A 16,304-nucleotide genomic window follows, 5' to 3' on the forward strand; every position below is an offset into this window, starting at 1 on the left:
AGGACTGCTACCTCTACACATGCTTCATGTTACACTAAAGTTTTCAAACAGTTAATTATGTGTAAAAAGCATTTTAAATAATTATGCAGAGTACCAGTTTGAGAATCACATTAACCTTATTTACAATGGTTGATTCAGGGATCATCTGCATATCTTGGCCTCTTGTGTATAAAAACATCTTGGTTTTTGGTGAACTACCCTTTATTAGAGGCACAGAATATAGTATATAGTTGACTGATGCTGGAGAGTTTGCTGCTTTCCTGGAACTAGAAACCAATGCTAATGCCTCACTAAAGACGTTCCACTAAACAATATATTAAGACAAACGTGAAAATAGAAGAGCGGGACAGATTTGTTTGGTAAGTGCTTAGCCTTACTTGACAGTGGTTTTGCTGAATTTAAACTACTGCCAAAAAGACATAGACCTACAGTCTTTATAAATTGTTGCCTTAATTTTAAAATTGCTTGAACAGATCTGGGTCAAGTACAGCAATCATGTTAAATATCCATAGCTGATGCTATCAATCATGTTTTCCTTTTAGCCACTGACTGAGAACACTAGTATCTCTCATGGGATATGATCTAAGCCTTGTGTGCTTTATACAGTTAACTATTACTCTCTGTGAGAAAAGTCTTTCAATAGCAGTCCAATACAGCAACACTCACTCATCCACTTTTTAATTTGTGAATGTTTTCACAAGAAATTATATTCTAAGTGGATGAGAGAGTGCTGCTCTATTGGACTGCTATAACCTTTCAGGCATAAGTGCTGGGCCTATGAACTAAAAGAGACCAGTGCTGGAGTTCTGAAACTGTTTCTCTATCAGACTGTCAGAATCGGTAGGCACACATACAGAAGAGGGGCTAAACATGAATTTACTAAATACAATTTTTAAAACAAAAAACGCTTTTGCAGCTAATATATTTAATGTAAATACTATTATATGTGTAACATCAATTATAAAGAAGCATAATAAAATGTCTACAATATTAAAAACTGAGTAATTAGGGATCTAGAAATGACATGTTGGTCCATTATAAAGGATACGATCAATACTTTTATATAAATATTAATACATTACTCCTGAATTCTAGGGATTTAACATAATGTGGGAAATACTTGTACACCACTTACATTTCTACATAATGATGTATTAGTTTACATGACTATTCTAATAAATTGTTATATATAAACATTAAATGGTGAACCAATAGAAAAAAAAAAACAGATTTCAGCAGCCACAAAAAAATGTGTCCATAAATTGCTATAGTTAATTTATCTTGGCAGGATTAATAAAATATGCATATAGCTCCTGTAATGTCAGCTGGTCAGATATTGTTTGCAGAATTATACTAGTGATGATTTGTATAGACTTATGCTGCCTTCTAAGCTGTCAGTCATTCAAATTATTTCTGTATCCACATGGCTGAAATGGTTTTAAATCTGAGAAACATAAGGATAATCAAAAGATGGTTACCTTTTTACAAATAACTATTAGTTATAAATCAATTCTAAACATTTCACCTGAATAATACAAAGGATGAATATTTACAGACAGCATGCAACACCTACTTGTATCTTCCGTTTGTTCTGCATCTTCAGAAGTGTCTTCCTCTTGTGCTTCTTGTTTTGGTGATGGTTCCTGATGTTCTGAAATACTCACGCTCACTGGTGACAGTGGAGCATAGTGGCTTAAGCCAGCATCTCGTGGAAGAGTAAAACTACGTGGCTTTGAACCACTGCCACTTAGCACTTGTAATCTATTGCCCTCCACCAATGGAAATGGGCCATAATGATCTTGCAAATGGCACTTTTGGGCTGGGAGGGTTGACTGTCGTCTGTGGTCTGGGGAGACAACAGCTGTCTCAGTAAACACGGAGTCCTCCAAAGGAAGAGTCTGAAGGTAATGAAGTCCTGAGCTAGTTAATGGGGTCTCAATTAAATCCTGCCATGAACGCCGTTGGCTGGCTGTTTTACGTAGTGGAGAATCTGTGGTGCTCCCTGCAGTTTCCTGACGATATTCCTCATGAGAAGACTGGGATTGAGAGGTTTCTGTGGAAGACAGTCTACTGTGTTTTGGTTCCACAAAAGGGCTAGCACAACTAATCTGGAATGCAGGAAAAGAAAAAAAAAAAATGTGATTTGCATAAGCAACTACAAGAATACATGGTTTACATTCAAAATTAAGTGTTTAAAATATATTTAATTAAATATACAAATATCTGCATTTTTTCAAAATAGGATTATAAAGGAAAAGTAACAAAAGGGTATCAGTACTTCTAAAGTTTGTTTGCAAATAAATGTTTAAAATGTAATCTGCTTTCTGTTTTTTTCACCTTTGAGATACCTAAGGAATATTTACCAATCCTACACTGCTACTCTACAAACTTTGACTAGTGACTGTATTTTGTAAAGTTCCGTGCACTATCTGAAAAAAAACATAATTTATGTAAGAACTTACCTGATAAATTCATTTCTTTCATATTAGCAAGAGTCCATGAGCTAGTGACGTATGGGATATACATTCCTACCAGGAGGGGCAAAGTTTCCCAAACCTCAAAATGCCTACAAATACACCCCTCACCACACCCACAATAGCCAAGAAGTGGGGTGATAAGAAAAAAAGTGCGAAAGCATATAAAATAAGGAATTGGAATAATTGTGCTTTATACAAAATCATAACCACCACAAAAAAAGGGCGGGCCTCATGGACTCTTGCTAATATGAAAGAAATGAATTTATCAGGTAAGTTCTTACATAAATTATGTTTTCTTTCATGTAATTAGCAAGAGTCCATGAGCTAGTGACGTATGGGATAATGACTACCCAAGAAGTGGATCTTTCCACACAAGAGTCACTAGAGAGGGAGGGAATAAAATAAAGACAGCCAATTCCTGCTGAAAATAATCCACACCCAAAATAAAGTTTAACGAAAAACATAAGCAGAAGATTCAAACTGAAACCGCTGCCTGAAGTACTTTTCTACCAAAAACTGCTTCAGAAGAAGAAAATACATCAAAATGGTAGAATTTAGTAAAAGTATGCAAAGAGGACCAAGTCGCTGCTTTGCAGATCTGGTCAACCGAAGCTTCATTCCTAAACGCCCAGGAAGTAGAAACTGACCTAGTAGAATGAGCTGTAATTCTCTGAGGCGGAGTTTTACCCGACTCAACATAGGCAAGATGAATTAAAGATTTCAACCAAGATGCCAAAGAAATGGCAGAAGCTTTCTGGCCTTTTCTAGAACCGGAAAAGATAACAAATAGACTAGAAGTCTTACGAAAAGATTTCGTAGCTTCAACATAATATTTCAAAGCTCTAACAACATCCAAAGAATGCAACGATTTCTCCTTAGAATTCTTAGGATTAGGACATAATGAAGGAACCACAATTTCTCTACTAATGTTGTTGGAATTCACAACTTTAGGTAAAAATTCAAAAGAAGTTCGCAACACCGCCTTATCCTGATGAAAAATCAGAAAAGGAGACTCACAAGAAAGAGCAGATAATTCAGAAACTCTTCTGGCAGAAGAGATGGCCAAAAGGAACAAAACTTTCCAAGAAAGTAATTTAATGTCCAATGAATGCATAGGTTCAAACGGAGGAGCTTGAAGAGCTCCCAGAACCAAATTCAAACTCCAAGGAGGAGAAATTGACTTAATGACAGGTTTTATACGAACCAAAGCTTGTACAAAACAATGAATATCAGGAAGAATAGCAATCTTTCTGTGAAAAAGAACAGAAAGAGCAGAGATTTGTCCTTTCAAAGAACTTGCGGACAAACCCTTATCTAAACCATCCTGAAGGAACTGTAAAATTCTCGGTATTCTAAAAGAATGCCAGGAAAAATGATGAGAAAGACACCAAGAAATATAAGTCTTCCAGACTCTATAATATATCTCTCGAGATACAGATTTACGAGCCTGTAACATAGTATTAATCACAGAGTCAGAGAAACCTCTTTGACTAAGAATCAAGCGTTCAATCTCCATACCTTTAAATTTAAGGATTTCAGATCCTGATGGAAAAAAGGACCTTGTGACAGAAGGTCTGGTCTTAACGGAAGAGTCCACGGTTGGCAAGAGGCCATCCGGACAAGATCCGCATACCAAAACCTGTGAGGCCATGCCGGAGCTACCAGCAGAACAAACGAGCATTCCTTCAGAATCTTGGAGATTACTCTTGGAAGAAGAACTAGAGGCGGAAAGATATAGGCAGGATGATACTTCCAAGGAAGTGATAATGCATCCACTGCCTCCGCCTGAGGATCCCGGGATCTGGACAGATACCTGGGAAGTTTCTTGTTTAGATGGGACGCCATCAGATCTATTTCTGGAAGTTCCCACATTTGAACAATCTGAAGAAATACCTCTGGGTGAAGAGACCATTCGCCCGGATGCAACGTTTGGCGACTGAGATAATCCGCTTTCCAATTGTCTACACCTGGAATATGAACCGCAGAGATTAGACAGGAGCTGGATTCCGCCCAAACCAAAATTCGAGATACTTCTTTCATAGCCAGAGGACTGTGAGTCCCTCCCTTGATGATTGATGTATGCCACAGTTGTGACATTGTCTGTCTGAAAACAAATGAACAATTCTCTCTTCAGAAGAGGCCAAAACTGAAGAGCTCTGAAAATTGCACGGAGTTCCAAAATATTGATCGGTAATCTCACCTCCTGAGATTCCCAAACTCCTTGTGCCGTCAGAGATCCCCACACAGCTCCCCAACCTGTGAGACTTGCATCTGTTGAAATTACAGTCCAGGTCGGAAGCACAAAAGAAGCCCCCTGAATTAAACGATGGTGATCTGTCCACCATGTTAGAGAGTGTCGAACAATCGGTTTTAAAGATATTAATTGAGATATCTTTGTGTAATCCTTGCACCATTGCTTCAGCATACAGAGCTGAAGAGGTCGCATGTGAAAACGAGCAAAGGGGATCGCGTCCGATGCAGCAGTCATAAGACCTAGAATTTCCATGCATAAGGCTACCGAAGGGAATGATTGTGACTGAAGGTTTCGACAAGCTGTAATCAATTTTAAACGTCTCTTGTCTGTTAAAGACAGAGTCATGGACACTGAATCCATCTGGAAACCCAGAAAGGTTACCTTTGTCTGAGGAATCAAAGAACTTTTTGGTAAATTGATCCTCCAACCATGATCTTGAAGAAACAACACAAGTCGATTCGTATGAGATTCTGCTAAATGTAAAGACTGAGCAAGTACCAAGATATCGTCCAAATAAGGAAATACCACAATACCCTGTTCTCTGATTACAGACAGCAGGGCACCGAGAACCTTTGTAAAAATTCTTGGAGCTGTAGCTAGGCCAAACGGCAGAGCCACAAACTGGTAATGCTTGTCTAGGAAAGAGAATCTCAGAAACTGATAGTGATCTGGATGAATCGGAATATGCAGATATGCATCCTGTAAATCTATTGTGGACATATAATTCCCTTGCTGAACAAAAGGTAAGATAGTCCTTACAGTTACCATCTTGAACGTTGGTATCCTTACATAACGATTCAATATTTTTAGATCCAGAACTGGTCTGAAGGAATTCTCCTTCTTTGGTACAATGAAGAGATTTGAATAAAACCCCATCCCCTGTTCCGGAACTGGAACTGGCATAATTACTCCAGTCAACTCTAGATCTGAAACACATTTCAGAAATGCTTGAGCTTTTACTGGATTTTGCTGGGACACGGGAAAGAAAAAATCTCTTTGCAGGAGGTCTCAACTTGAAACCAATTCTGTACCCTTCTGAAACAATGCTCTGAATCCAAAGATTGTGAACAGAATTGATCCAAATTTCCTTGAAAAAACGTAACCTGCCCCCTACCAGCTGAGCTGGAATGAGGGCCGCACCTTCATGTGGACTTAGAAGCAGGCTTTGCCTTTCTAGCTGGCTTGGATTTATTCCAGACTGGAGATGGTCTCCAAACTGAAACTGCTCCAGAGGATGAAGGATCAGGCTTTTGTTCTTTGTTGAAACGAAAGGAACGAAAACGATTATTAGCCCTGTTTTTACCTTTAGATTTTTTATCCTGTGGTAAAAAAGTTCCTTTCCCACCAGTAACAGTTGAAATAATGGAATCCAACTGAGAACCAAATAATTTGTTACCCTGGAAAGAAATGGAAAGTAAAGTTGATTTAGAAGCCATATCAGCATTCCAGGTTTTAAGCCATAAAGCTCTTCTAGCTAAAATAGCTAGAGACATAAACCTGACATCAACTCTGATAATATCAAAAATGGCATCACAGATAAAATTATTAGCATGCTGAAGAAGAATAATAATATCATGAGAATCACGATGTGTTACTTGTTGCGCTAAAGTTTCCAACCAAAAAGTTGAAGCTGCAGCAACATCAGCCAAAGATATAGCAGGTCTAAGAAGATTACCTGAACACAGATAAGCTTTTCTTAGAAAGGACTCCATTTTCCTATCTAGAGGATCCTTAAACGAAGTACCATCTGACGTAGGAATAGTAGTACGTTTAGCAAGGGTAGAAATAGCCCCATCAACTTTAGGGATCTTGTCCCAAAATTCTAATCTGTCAGGCGGCACAGGATATAATTGCTTAAAACGTTTAGAAGGGAGTAAATGAATTACCCAAATTATCCCATTCTTTGGAAATTACTGCAGAAATAGCATCAGGGACAGGAAAAACTTCTGGAATAACTACAGGAGTTTTAAAAACCTTATTTCAACGTTTAGATTTAGTATCAAGAGGACCAGAATCCTCTATTTCTAAAGCAATTAGGACTTCTTTAAGCAAAGAACGAATAAATTCCATTTTAAATAAATATGAAGATTTATCAGCATCAACCTCTGAGACAGAATCCTCTGAACCAGAGGAATCATCAGAATCAGAATGATGATGTTCAGTTAAAAATTCATCTGTAGGGAGAGAAATTTTAAAAGATTTTTTATGTTTACTAGAAGGAGAAATAACAGACATAGCCATCTTTATGGATTCAGAAACAAAATCTCTTATATTATCAGGAACATTCTGCACCTTAGATGTTGAAGGAACTGCAACAGGCAATGGTACTTTACTAAAGGAAATATTATCTGCTTTAACAAGTTTGTCATGACAATCAATACAAACAACAGCTGGAGAAATAGCTACCAAAAGTTTACAGCAGATACACTTAGCTTTGGTAGATTCAGCACTTGACAGCGATTTTCCTGTAGTATCTTCTGACTCAGATGCAACGTGAGACATCTTGCAATATGTAAGAGAAAAAACAACATATATAAAGCAAAATGATCAAATTCCTTAAATGACAGTTTCAGGAATGGGAAAAAATGCCAAAGAACAAGCTTCTAGCAACCAGAAGCAATAAAAAATGAAACTTAAATAATGTGGAGACAAGAGTAACGCCCATATTTTTTTCGCGCCAAATAAGACGCCCACATTATTTGGCGCCTAAATGTTTTTTTGGCGACAAAATGACGCCACCATCCGGACGCCGACATTTTTGGCGCAAAATAACGTCAAAAAGTGACGCAACTTCCGGCGACACGTATGACGCCGAAACGGGAAATAGAATTTTTTGCGCCCAAAAAAGTCCGCGCCAAGAATGACGCAATAAAATGAAGCATTTTCAGCCCCCGCGAGCCTAACAGCCCACAGGAAAAAAGTCAAATTTTAAGGTAAGAAAAATGTTAAATTAAAATGCATTATCCAAATATGAAACTGACTGTCTGAAAAATAAGGAAAGTTGAACATTCTGAGTCAAGGCAAATAAATGTTTGAATCCATATATTTAGAACTTTATAAACAAAGTGCCCAACCATAGCTAGGAGTGTCACAAAAAATAAGATTTACTTACCCCAGGACACTCATCTACATATAGTAGATAGCCAAACCAGTACTGAAAACGAGAATCAGCAGAGGTAATGGTATATATAAGGTATATCGTCGATCTGAAAAGGGAGGTAAGAGATGAATCTCTACGACCGATAACAGAGAACCTATGAAATAGACCCCTTAGAAGGAGATCACTGCATTCAAATAGGCAATACTCCTCACATCCCTCTGACATTCACTGCACGCTGAGAGGAAACCGGGCTCCAACTTGCTGCGGAGCGCATATCAACGTAGAATCTAGCACAAACTTACTTCACCACCTCCATCGGAGGCAAAGTTTGTAAAACTGAATTGTGGGTGTGGTGAGGGGTGTATTTGTAGGCATTTTGAGGTTTGGGAAACTTTGCCCCTCCTGGTAGGAATGTATATCCCATACGTCACTAGCTCATGGACTCTTGCTAATTACATGAAAGAAAGTCACATAATTTACACATACCATGCCACATATGTTTAGTTAAAGTAATTAATGTGAATGTCTTTAAAGTACATTTTATTTTTGAAGTAAAAGATATATTTTACTATATTATTTCTACTTAGTATTGTTTCTCTTCTAATACATAATTAATCTAGTATACAGAAACTGAAAAGATTATACTTCAGTTGGGTACAAGAGCATAGCATAAAGAAAACAAATTATGCTTACCGGGGTAATTCCTTTCCCTTCTGTACAGGGAGAGTACACAGCTGCATTCCCTTAACTTGTGGGAAATACAGAACCTGGACACCAGGAGGAGGTAAAGACACCCAACCAAAGGCTTAAATACCTCCCCCACTTCCCTCATCCCCCCAGTCATTCTGCCGAGGGAACAAGGAACAGTAGGAGAAATATCAGGGTGAAAAAGGTGCCAGAAGAATAAATTAAAATTTAGGGTCCGCCCATCGGAGAACATGTGTGTCGGGAGCTGTGACTCACCCTGTACAGAAAGGAAAGGAATTATCTGTAAGCATAATTTATGTTTTCTTCTTAATACAAGGAGAGCTCACAGCTGCATTCCGTACTTGTGGGAAATTATATCCAAGCTCCAGGGACACTGAATGCTAACGGGAGAGTAAAAAAAGAGTGGTGGCCCCTAATCTGAGGGCACCACAGCCTGCAAAACCTTTCTCCCAAAAGGCTGCTTCAGCAGAAGCAAAAAACATCAAACTTGTAAAATTTGGAAAAAAGGTATGTAAAGAGGACCAGGTAGCTGCCTTACAAATCTGATCCATAGAGGCCTCAGTTTTGAAGGCCCAAGAGGAAGCCACCGCTCTCGTAGAATGAGCAATAATTCCTCTGAGGAGGCTTAAGACCCGCTGACTCCTATGCTAAGTGGATGATGCTAAGTGATGAACTCTCTCAACCAAAAAGATAAGGAAGTCAAAGAGGCCCTCTGACTTCTACGCTTCCCAGAATAGATAACAAACAGAGAAAAAGTTTGTTCTAAATTTCTTCGTAGCCTGAAGATAGAAATTGAAGGCACAAATCACATCCAGATTATGCAGTAAATGTTCCCTTCAATGAAGAAGGATTAGGACATAAGGGAAGGAACCACAATTTCCTTGATTGATGTTGCGATTTGACACAACGTTAGTTCGTAGAACAGCCTTATCAGCATGGAACAACAGATAAGGAAAGTCACATTGCAAGGCAGCAATCTCAGAGACATTAACACCCAGAATGTGGATAGCTGACAGCGAATAGTTGTGGGTCTCCACCCACTCCAGAATCCAAACTACTTCCCTCATTGCTAGGAAGCTTCTTGTTACCCCCTGATGGTTGATGTAAGCCACTGAGGTTATATACTCTGATTGGAATCAGATAAATTGGGACGAACCCAGTAGGGGCCAAACCTTCAGAGAGCATTGAATATTGTCCAAAGGTCTAGAATGTTGAACGGAAGGAGCTCTCCTCCTGTGTCCACAGATCCTGCACCTTCTTGGTGCCCCAAACAGCTCCCCCATCCTGACAGACTTGCGTCTGTATGAATTTAGGTATAGCTTTCAGCACAACAGCTTAGGTGCTGCACGTCACCCAGGGACCACTGCCTAGATCCCCAGTTCACAAATCAAAGGAAAAGCAGGCAGGTGACAGCAGATAAAATATTCATTTATTCAGGAGGTAAAAAAAGGCACTAATCCCGAAACGTTGCCTTTTTTTACCTCCTGAATAAATGAATATTTTATCTGCTGTCACCTGCCTGCTTTTCCTTAGACTTGCGTCCGTAGTCAAAGTCACCCAGGATGGTCTTAAAAAGGATGTCCCTCGATACAGGAGATCAGGATAGAGCCACCAAGAGAGTGATTCTCTCGAGCCGGTTGTCCAGAAAAAATCTGTTGAGACAGATCCAAATGATCGCCATTCCACTGCTTCAGCATGCACAGTCGCCTGAGGTGGAACCTGGCAAAGAGAATGATGTCCATGCTGGACACCTTGAGACCAATCGCCTCCATACACTGAGCCCCTGAATGGCCTTAAGGAAGTCTGGAGGGCAAGGACTGTTGAAGCTAGGCTGCAAATTCTCTGGTCTGTTAGAAATATTCTCATGTCTATGGAGTCTATTATAGTGCCCAGGAATTCCACCCTGGTGCATGGAATAACAGAACTATTTTCTCAATTTATCTTCTCCATCCGTGGGATCGAAAAAGACAGAACAGAGATTCCGGAATGGTCTTCCACCGGACGAATTCCACCTGTCCCCATCTTGACGCGGGGACAATTTAGCAATTGTTTGAGCACTTTAGGTCCTGAACTGGATGGAAAGTTTCCTCCTTCTTTGGGACCACGAAAATGTTTGAATAATATCCAAAACCTCTCTCTGCGATAGGTACTGGGACTATGACTCATAAGGAGGACAGATCCCATATGCACCCCAGAAAGGCTTCCATCCTTCCTAGTCTTGAAGACAGGTTGAGAGGATGAATCTGCCCCTGGGTGGATGAGATTTGCCTATCTTGTAACCCTGAGCTATGACCTCCAGGACTCAAGGATCCTGTACGTCCCTGAACCAAGCCTCTGAAAAAGCAATAGTCTGCCCCCTACATGATCCAAAATAGGACCTCTTCATGCAGACTTAGTCTCAGCGGGCTTCTTGCTCTGCTTGGATCTATTCCAGGACTGAGCTGGCTTCCTTCTTGGATTGCTCTGGCTTAGCGAGGCCTCTGACGCTGGGCTTGTATCAGAACTAAAGGAACAAAAGTACGAACTTTGTCCTTAGATTTTGTTCTCCATATCTTATGGTATGAAGGGCACCATTGGGCCCCTAAAACCAGGAATATAGTCAAACAAACTGTTTCCTTAAAGGTGAGGGAAAGAGACTAGACAGTTATATCTGTCAGCCGTGAACAGAAAACCTGAAGTCTAGCCTTAGGCTAATTAATCTGTGTAATAACAGCACAGATAAAAGAATTAGTAACCCAGAAGGCCGTAATTCTTTCCTGAAAAACGTTGAGGGAACCCTCCACCTCGATCAATTTCGAGGTGACGCACCAAAAGGTAGCCGCTCCAGCAACTGCGGCGACAAGCACCGCCAGTAAAAGAAAATATCCCCTAGGTTGAAACAACCTCTAACAGAGTTTCCATCCTTATATCCGGCGGCTCTTTGAATGACGAACTATCCTCACACTAGTATTACGTGTGGCAAGCATAAAAATAGTGCCAACCAATGTAGGGATGGGAAAAAGAAAACCCACCCTCATAGAGAGCCCGGAAGCGGGATCCTTAAAAGGCAGACGACGGGGAAGAGGAATCTAATCCTGTCCCACTCATCCTTAAAATGATTGCCATCAAATTAAGGAACCAGAGGTTGATCTGGCAACTCGGCCTTTGAAACCTCTAATGTAGTCAAAACCTCCTTCAGTAGAAAGCGTAAACGGTCTGTCCTAAATTTAAAAACTGGATCCTCCACAGGCGGAGGATTATAGGCAGCAGACTCCAACCCTGAAAGCTCATACTCTGAAGTTTCAGAGAGAACCTCATCCTCGGATAACTGATCAGATATATCCGACAAATTACATGATGCCCCCTAGGCAGGAGTGCAATATTTAACATTTCGCTTGTGCTTAGCAGTGCGAGGGAAAGCACTACTGGCCGCAGACACCGCCGTATGAAACTGTGCAGTAACCTCTGGTGATAGAGGATTAGCAGTGCAATGGGAAGCTGCATGTGTATAAAAAGATGCATGTAGGGTGTGCACCTCACTAGACGAGGACTCCTCAGAAGTTGGCGACCCAGTGGTATCAAACATTTCAACCTTATTTGATATAATCCCCTTATCAAAAGGCATATGGAACATAATTGAGTGGGCGGATATTCCAGAACTCCATCACAATATAAACAGGCATTACTCTTTGAAATAGAGGGAGAACCTTCTAATGAATCAGAGCACATATATGCCTCTTGTCATTGGCTCACCCATGTGTTCAGTTAGCTCCCAGTAGTGCATTGCTGCTCCTTCAACAAAGGATACCAGGAGATTTAAACACATTGTATAATACAAGTACAATGGAAAATGGTATCTGAATCATGAAAGAAAAAAATTGGGTTGCATTTCCCTTTAACACCATGAGAAACCATTATAGTGGTGGAACTACATATTTCTAGTCTATAATGTAGGACATATTTGCCCTCTTTGGTGCTCCTAAGCAGTTTTTTAACTGAATATATTAACTCAAATGCACAAAGAGAAGCCTCGTAAATTAGAATAGAACAATTTCACAATAACAAAAGAAGAACCACCTTAACATATTTCAGGTTATGGTGTTTATGATTAATAATCACAAACATGATGAAAAAATTTAACATTTTAGCTTCTACTGATATTTACCTAGGACCAAGAGTTAATAGTTGTTACTGTGAAGTAGATTATGTAAACACCACAAATAAACAATTACAATTTACAAATGTTTTTCTCTTACAATAAACCCCTGTATTTTTTTAAGTGTGTTTTGGATGGCTAGATCAAAGCTTACCGATACTGGTCTAGGGTATGTATCATAAGGTGGTGGCGGACTGTCTTGCTTCGGTGTAGATGGAGTTTCAACCTCTTCTTGATCACTCTCACTCCAATATTCTGTAAAAAAGAGGAATATAAATATATATAAAATTTGTAGAAGAAAAGGAAACACATTCAGTAAATGGTTACTAAGCTTATATTTGTGGGTTTGTAAAAAGTTCATATTTCACTGGAATTATACCATGCTTAACAAGGCAAAGGAAAAGGTGTTAAACCAAAAAAACAAATCCTTCATAAATATAATTTAAACAAAAATAATGTATTTGCTTTTTCCCAGAGAAAATACATTTTGCAAAAGGAAGCAAAATGTGAGAGTGAGGGAGTTTGCTGTGGTTGCCTTCCATCTCTCTAATCTTTAAGAAACTCTGTTCTTCTGCAAAATGAACTTGACCAAATATAGATCCCATCTTGTTTCTGATCACAGTTTCATTTTGAGGCACTGAGTACCGTTGAAATCTATTTAAAGCTAATACAATGTAAAGTCATTTAACTAATATTCATAAGTGAAATGGTGTTACTTTAATAATTTCAGATAGCCTTGTGCTAAATTTGATAGCCCATTATATCTTAAACAACATGAACCATATGTAAAGATGTTAGAGAGGTTACTTCCTCCTCATTCTGTGTGTGATTTGATTATGGGGTAGAAAAACCCAGAACAGAAATGTCATAATATAATATAATGCATAGGTCTATGTATTCTATGAGTTAAACACATTCATAGATTTTTTTTTTCCTTTTACTGGTGGCAGAATCTCATTATCATCCCAGAATCTGAAACTTGAGACCAGTAAAAGGCATATTTTTCTTATAACCAATAAATATTCTAAAAGGCAATGTTGAGTTATTTTTCTCACACTATATATATATATATATATATATATATATATATATATATATATATATATATATATATACTAAACTTATAATAAATTGTTAATTGGTGTCATTTAAAATTCCAAAGTCACTCTCCTTTTAAGTTTAGAGTACCACAAAAAAAACTTCAAAAAGAAGGATATGGGCGAAAGATACACACAGGAAAGGGAGACGAGGGGGACCTGGACAAAATTTAGTATAAACATTACACTCCTACATCGCATAGACCTTTACCACAGTTGTAGTATCAACAAAGTGTCCACAACAGCAACGTTCCAATTCTCTTTAATCAAGCATAAAAATAACAAGAAACAGCAAAGTTTTGCTGTGGACACTTTGTTGATACTGTATCTGATTGGGTTGTTGTAGATGGAAGAATATCTCATAATAAATTAATTTCTAACTTTTTTATATAGAAAAATGTAACCAATAATAAAGTATTAAGCACAGATATCTGCGACTAATTTTTATATACCGGTAAAAATGGGAAGCAGCATGTTCGTGTTTTTTTTTTTTATTAAATATACACATGGTGCAACATCACCTCCAAGTGGCTCAACAGAGTGAGCTGCTATAGATTATTCAAACTTTAAAACTGAATTTAAAATGTATCTTGTTGTTTACAAAAGCCTTGTCAAAATCGTGTGTAAAAGTCAAATTTACTGGCGATTTAAAAACTATGGTTCACAAACAAAATTGCAGGCATGATAATTAATATCGATGCACCAGCTAGGGATGGGCGAATGTTTCTAAAAATTAAAAATTTAAAATGAATTTTTATACATTCGTTTGAATCGAATTTTGATTGTTTATATAATAGTTTAACATTCTATTTTTATTTTTGAATTAAATTTGAAAAGATTCGATTTGAATAATAGAATGTTTAGCTATGTATTTTATATCACATTCAATTTCAAAATGTAATATTCGAATCGAAGTGAAATACGAATTTGAATGTAACATTCAAAATAGTATTTCTAGTCTACAACTGTGTTTAATAAATGTAATATTCTAATTCGAAAGCTACATTCGAATTCTAATCTAACATTCAAATTCAAAATAGTATTTCTAGTCTAATACTGTGTTTTATAAATGTAATATTCAAATTCAAAATAGTATTTCTAGTCTACAACTGTGTTTAATAAATGTAATATTCTAATTTGAATGCTACATTCTAATTCGAATGTAACAATCGAATTCGAAATACTATTTCTAGTCTAATACTGTGTTTTATAAATGTAATGTTTGAATTTGATTGTGACATTCAAATTCGAAATAGTATTTCTAGTCTACAATTGTGTTGTATAAATGTAATATTCGAATTCGAATGTATCATTTGAATTCAAAATAGTATTTCTAGTCTACAACTGTGTTTTATAAATGTAATATTTGAATTCAAATGTCACATTCAAATTCGAACGTGACATTCAAATTTGAAAGTAACATTCGAAAACTGTAAATAACATTCGATAATAGAATTTTTAAGAATATTCGTTCTGAACAACATTCGATAATGTAAATCAAATTTTTACAATAACATTCGTTCTAACATTCGAATTCGAATATAAACACATTCGCCCATTCCTAGCACTAGCCTATCATTAGCGAGCAACTTTGATATTACAAGTCCATGGTAAAGCGTGTTAACCAGAGAAGGGTTAGCGTGGCTGACTTCGCTCGAGAGCAGCCAATACTTTCCATGGATATCGCAACCACGCTAATTTGTTTTCATAGTTGAAAGTTATAGTTTGCGGTCGAGCAAAAGCAGAAACTGCACTCGAATATTTAGCACACCTTAAGACCTGAAGGAAACTGTAAGAGTTAAAAAAAAGTTGCACAAAACATTAAAATTAAGTAGTGCACACACATATATACACTTAATAAAAATATATCATTAATAAAAATATATTGAGCGTTAAGGGATATGGCAAAATGTTTGACTAGAAAGGGCTAAAACACACATACATACATATGTGCATTGATGTGTTTATATTTGTAAATATGTATTTAAATATATATAAAAAATCATACATAGAGAAATATACATTTTAAAATAAAAAGAACATTTTCTTTTATATGAAGAACAATGGAATGTAAAGTATTCCTAGCAGTTAGTCTAACAGTTGTCAGGTTAGCGTGTGAGTGATAACTGTTAGTTTTTGAATTTGCTTCCATAATAAAATGTGTTCCGCTCTTTTGGTACCCTTTGTTGAAAACCAGGCTTAGAAGCAGCAATACACTGGGAGCTAGCTGCACACATCTAATGATCCAATGACAACAGCCATATATGTGCAGCCACCAATCACCAGCTATCTCCCAGTAGTGCATTGGTGCTCCTGGGCTTACCTGGGTATGCTTTTCAATAAATGATACAAAGAGAATGATGAAAATGTAATAATAGAAATAAAATGTAAAGTTGTTTAAAATTGCATTCTATTTCCATCTGCTCCCCCCCTCCTTTTTCCCACCTCTCTTTTTTCTTTTTTTTTTTGGTTTGTTTGTTTGTTCTGTTTTCGGTTTTGTTTTGCGGGAAAAGGGGCATAACAGAAGATATAA

At 37.7% G+C, this 16,304-nt stretch overlaps 1 protein-coding gene across 1 annotated transcript in view; it reads right to left on the reverse strand.

Annotated features, from left to right (window-relative positions):
- CNKSR2 (connector enhancer of kinase suppressor of Ras 2) overlaps window positions 1-16,304 on the reverse strand; it is a 1,108,533-nt gene that overhangs the window by 184,727 nt on the left and 907,502 nt on the right. The window contains exons 21-22 of the mRNA XM_053705261.1: window positions 12,829-12,929; window positions 1,574-2,108 (exon numbers count right to left, since the gene is read on the reverse strand). Of these exons, the coding sequence (XP_053561236.1) occupies window positions 1,574-2,108; window positions 12,829-12,929 (636 nt within the window). The remainder of the gene's footprint in view (window positions 1-1,573; window positions 2,109-12,828; window positions 12,930-16,304) is intronic.

Source organism: Bombina bombina, chromosome 3 (genome assembly GCF_027579735.1).
Source record: "Bombina bombina isolate aBomBom1 chromosome 3, aBomBom1.pri, whole genome shotgun sequence".
Lineage (NCBI taxonomy): Eukaryota > Metazoa > Chordata > Amphibia > Anura > Bombinatoridae > Bombina > Bombina bombina.